Genomic DNA, 5,303 nt, shown 5'->3' with positions numbered 1-5,303 from the left:
AAATACAGATATCAACAGACGTCATCTATTTATCTCATAGAAAAAACAGAAATGTTTTTAACTTTTCATCATTTTTAATTTAAGAATTCTCGAAAGATACTTCGGAAATGAATTTCGCTTAGGAAAGAAAAATTTGTGTGATAATTTTTTAAAGCGTGGTCCATCGTTGACCCGGTCGCGTTTGAAGCACGCTCCGCGTTTACTCTCTGCGTATAAAGCCATTCAAGGTAACCGTGTGGAATGAGAGATGATGGCCCATTTATGGGAATATCATTTTTAATACATACTATTTTTTTAACAAGCTTTTATTTCATTTGCAATTTTTTATGTTGATTTTTTTTCAACTAATCTTGATACTTTTCCTCTTATCCTATGAAGTTCACAATTGTTTACAAGTCTACATTTAGGTTCAGTTCTGATTGGTTAAAGGCGAATGAAATCTTCAACGGTGAACAGCATAAACAAAAAATTATGTATTTACTTTAAAAAGTTATTTACTTTTAATTTGTTTTCAATAGTTTTTTAATTAAAATTCAATTCGATGTCAATAAATTATTTGCAAAATATCTAATTGCTGAGTTAAAATAAAACTTTACTGGATCATATTTAGTAATTTATTATACATAAAATGTAAAATTCAATAGGAATGTTTTTGTATATTTTTAACTTGCATTATCTAAAATTTTATACTTAATCAACTTCCTTGGTAAAGTTAGCTGCACTTCAGATGTTCTTAAGTACTTAAGTTTAAGTTAAATTGTTACAAATTATATAGTAAATCCAATTAAGTATTATTCTCATTTTATAAACAATTTCTCAGTAAATGTATTGATTATTATAATTCAACTTGCGCAAATATATATGGGTTTATTGCCATGTATTTAGAAATTTCAGAACACAATATTTCTGTACATATTTAAAATATCTTTTCTTATTTAAGTTACAACATACACAGCAGTTACACGTGCGATTTTTACATTTTACATTTGGGCTTCTTATATCTTTACTAAACATAAGTATAAGATCTACGCTGGACTTCAAGCTTGTCGTCTTCTTGGAAGACGTGGTCCACACTGACTTTGTTTTCATTATAAAATAAATAATACATGAGTAATTCTTTTAATTATATTTACCACAATCCAGAGCCGTGCTAGATTATAGAGAGTAGGTATGTTTGGATATCGTAGTTAATTAATTACATTTTAATTTTTTTTTATTACGGTCAAACAAATATTTGTATCTGGTAGTTAAGCTCCTCCCCCCTCTCGCTCTTCAGTTGAATATTCGTGAATGTGGAACCGATTCCACCAGCCGTCACTTTTGCTTTGCTCTTCTTATTGTTAAGCATGTCAATAGCCGATATCGCCTGTAAAAAAGTAATCATAAATATAAATACATAAATTGTTAAAATGTATATATTGAACGACACCGACTATCTTCAGAACAACTATACTAAGTCTGTGAATTCGAGTATAATATTAATTACATTATTGTTACTACTTAGTAGATTATAAATACTAGGTAGTGTGCAGATAAGAGTATTTTCTTATTTTGAATTTTTCTTCTTGTTTTATTAGTTTATTATAAAGATTTTTTTAATGAAAATAATTTAACATAGGTTATCGTATAAGGAAAAGGTTTTTAATCCAATGACCTTAGTCTTAAGTATGAACTAAAACTATCCTTTGTTATAAATTATGTGTAATCAGGGTTAACTTTTCAGCGATAGAGATTTTCTCGTACTAACTAGTCGTAATGCATTCAAACTCAAACTCAAATAACTTTATTCAATATAGACGCATTACACTTTCTTATTAATGGTCAATTGAAACACTACCACCGGTTCGGAAAACAAAAAACCCTGACCTGAGAAGAACCGGCGAAAGAAACTCAGCGGGGTTTTTTTTTTTTTATTTGTCTCATATATTATTTAAACAATTTAATATGAGTTGAAATAGCCAGGAGGCGATCGTTTCATTCCCAAGGTGTGCTATCGATCATAAACACATAATACCGTATGACATTATACTGTGAAAGTAACTGAAATATACTAAGCGAGCCGTATCAACATCGGTACATAATCTAATTTTTTTGACCGCGAATGCCACAGAACTCAGTCTACTCGCCAATCCGTTATCCCCATTGCAACTTGGCATCAACAGTAAGGCCAAGAAACTCAGCAGAATCAATTGGATCCATAGATTCCCCGTTAATGAGTACATCGACTTTTACATTATGTACATTTGGTGTACTAAATTTCACAATTTTTGTTTTATTATTATTAAGCCTAAGATTGTTTACGCTAAACCAATGTACTATATCAGCTAAAGCATTGTTTACGTCGTCGTACTGTACCTGTTTTCTATTAATTTTAAAAACTAAGGAGGTATCATCAGAAAACAATACTATATCATGTTTATTCCCAACAAGAAAGGGCAAGTCATTTATATATGTTAGAAACAGAAAAGGTCCAAGAATTGATCCCTGAAGGACCCCCATACCAACTGAGACCCCAGGAGACCTTTTTCCTTTAACGTCAACCCTCTGAATTCTATTGTTAAGATATGAAGTCAGAAGGTCAAGCGCACATTCTCTAATTCCATAGTGATAAAGTTTCCTGACCAGAGTCTCATGTTGAACGCAATCAAAGGCTTTGGATAAGTCACAGAAAACCCCTAAGGCATCCCGTGACTCTTCCCAGGCTTCATAGATATTCTTAATAAGCTCGATACCAGCATCTGTTGTCGAGCGACCCCTCGTGAATCCAAATTGTTTACTATGAAGCAGATTATGTTTGTTAAAATGTTCTAATAATTGATTTAGAATTATTTTCTCAAATATTTTGCTCAGGCTAGGTAGAATTGAAATTGGCCTATAGTTATTGGGGTCTGAAGAACTACCAGATTCAAATATTGGAATAACTTTACTATGTTTCATCAGGTCAGGAAATATACCACGTTGGATACAACTATTAAACATTAAAGCAAGAAAAGGTGCAATCACATCAATAATCGAATTTATCACCTTTAGAGAAATACCCCATAAATCAGCTGTTTTCTTGATGTCTAGTGACTTAAAGGCGCGTATTTTGTCATTGGGGTTTACAAGGGTAAAATTAAAGTTATATTTACAAGCTCTTACATTTTCTTTCATCAATGACTCGGCAACATCTGGAGAAGAAATAAGTGACTTAGTTGTCAAAACTGGTATGTCAGCAAAAAATTTTGCAAAAACTGTAGCAACTTCCTTTTGACTATTTACTACTTTACTATTCTAATTCAGGCTCAATTCGGAGTTGCAACTGCCAACTCTACCAGTTTCACAATTAATAATTTTCCAAGTCATTTTTATCTTGTTATGTGCATTCTTAATTTTATTTTTTATAGTTAAAGATTTTGCCAAAAAGCACACTTTTTTAAATAATTTAGAATAGTTACTTACATATTTGGCAAAAGTGGCACTATGATTGTACGTTCTTTCATTGTAAAGCTCATACATTCGTTGCCTACTTTTATGAATTCCAATAGTCGCCCAATCACTGAATTTTAAAAAGTTTTTTGTATTTACTGTTTTAGAAGTGAATATAGATTTAAAACTGTTTTTAATTAATTTAAATAGATTGTTATATAATACATTAGGATTATCATTGAAATGTATGTGAGGGAGATTAGCCGTAATATTACTTCTAAACTTCTCAATACGACTTGCGGTCAAAGGAACAAACATTATATTTACAGAAGTACTTATTTTTTTAACATGAAAATTAAATAAGGCTTGTTGTCCACAATGTTCGGAACTTAGGTTATTAATAATAATTTTGTTTTGTGGAATATAGGTAGCAAATATGTTATCAATGCAAGTTGCTGTGGAATCTGTTATTCTAGTTGGTTCTTAGAACAGATTTACCAGATTATATGAACTTAACAAAGATCTGAATCTAATACTTGTGGTTGAATTATGCAATAAATTTATATTAAAATCTCCACAAACTATAATTTCTTTATTAGATCCATATAATTAAGATAGAACATTGTCCAATATATTTTCAATCAATTCATATAATCCACTAGGGGGTAGACACTGTATACGCATACAACAATGACACGCTCAAGCTCTGCACAGGCTATTTCTATAGTTTGCTCAATAGAAAGGCTCACAATATCTTTACGTTCTTTAAATTTTATATTTTTACACAGGAGTATTAAAGAGCCACCACGTACAGCTTTATTTCTACTGAACAGACTAGCAATCATTGGTAACATTATTATTATTTACCAATCAGATTTCAATGTCATTATTAATAGAAAGCACATGTTTCGAGATGGCACGTTCCTTGTCACAGTGCGCTCACATCGAAATTAAATTGGCAAGTAATCCAAAGTACAACACAACTTAGATGTAGCATCGGCAAATTCAATAAAACCAATTACTACCAATTTATAAAACCAATAGAAATAGCTCCCTATCGCGCCGTTCGACGCTATTCGTCGCTATAGATTCTAGCGTCAAAGGAAGCAAGTGCATGTAAATTGATGTGTCAAATTGACGAATATATGTGGTCATATGATATTACAAGTTATTACGTTTGTGTAAAGATCATATTCACATAAGAAATAAATATTGATAATTTGGGATAGCGTACTTAATTCGGATGTGATCGGTTTTACGAATTTTGCCGATCCTACATCTAAGTTGTGTCGTACTGTAACAGCTAGTAATTTTAAAAAGTCATACCTTTATTACTCGATTTTCACTGTAGAAAACATTCTTGGTTCGCACCGTGAATGGTATTGATCCGAGTTTAACATTTGTTGCATATGCCAATTGCGCGTTAGTACTAGTTCCTAGCACCAAGTTTTCCGATTTACAGGAATCTATGTACAAAAATATAAACAAAGCTAGTACAATTTTCGACACGAGAGTCATCTTAAATGCTTAATATTATTTACTTCGAGTGATTGTTTTTGATACTGAAAACAGTATTGAATTTTGCCGATATATAGATTGAGTTATCAATACTTCATGATCGATAACCTTTATCAGTGAAATATATTCTGTAAAAGTCGAATCTCACACGAAAAACGATCGTGAAATGTCCAGCAGTAAAAACTAATATCTTGAATTCGCACAGGTGAAATTTATTAATATGCATACACATATTGTGAGAATGTGCAGAAAATATTAAGTGGGTTGTTTATAATCTTTATTGATAAGATTAATTATGTAAAAATAAGAAGTATTAGTAAACTTTAGTGTAAAATAAAAATCTGAATTTGTCCTTGGCTTATCAAAATCAAAATAAA

General features: G+C 31.0%; 1 protein-coding gene across 1 annotated transcript; it reads right to left on the bottom strand.

Annotated features, from left to right (window-relative positions):
• Positions 1-1,111: 1,111 nt before the first annotated feature.
• On the bottom strand, positions 1,112-4,949 carry LOC124530566. The gene is made up of 2 exons (XM_047104771.1): positions 4,735-4,949; positions 1,112-1,366 (listed from the first exon to the last, which is right to left on the bottom strand). The coding sequence occupies exons 1-2, from the start codon at positions 4,924-4,926 to the stop codon at positions 1,223-1,225; spliced, it is 336 nt and encodes a 111-aa protein (XP_046960727.1). The 5' UTR covers positions 4,927-4,949; the 3' UTR covers positions 1,112-1,222.
• Between the last annotated feature and the right edge of the window lie 354 nt (positions 4,950-5,303).

Source organism: Vanessa cardui, chromosome 6, assembly GCF_905220365.1.
Source record: "Vanessa cardui chromosome 6, ilVanCard2.1, whole genome shotgun sequence".
In the NCBI taxonomy this organism is placed as follows: domain Eukaryota; kingdom Metazoa; phylum Arthropoda; class Insecta; order Lepidoptera; family Nymphalidae; genus Vanessa; species Vanessa cardui.
Note: the sequence above shows the minus strand (reverse complement) of the source record. Positions and strands in the feature narration are given on the sequence as shown.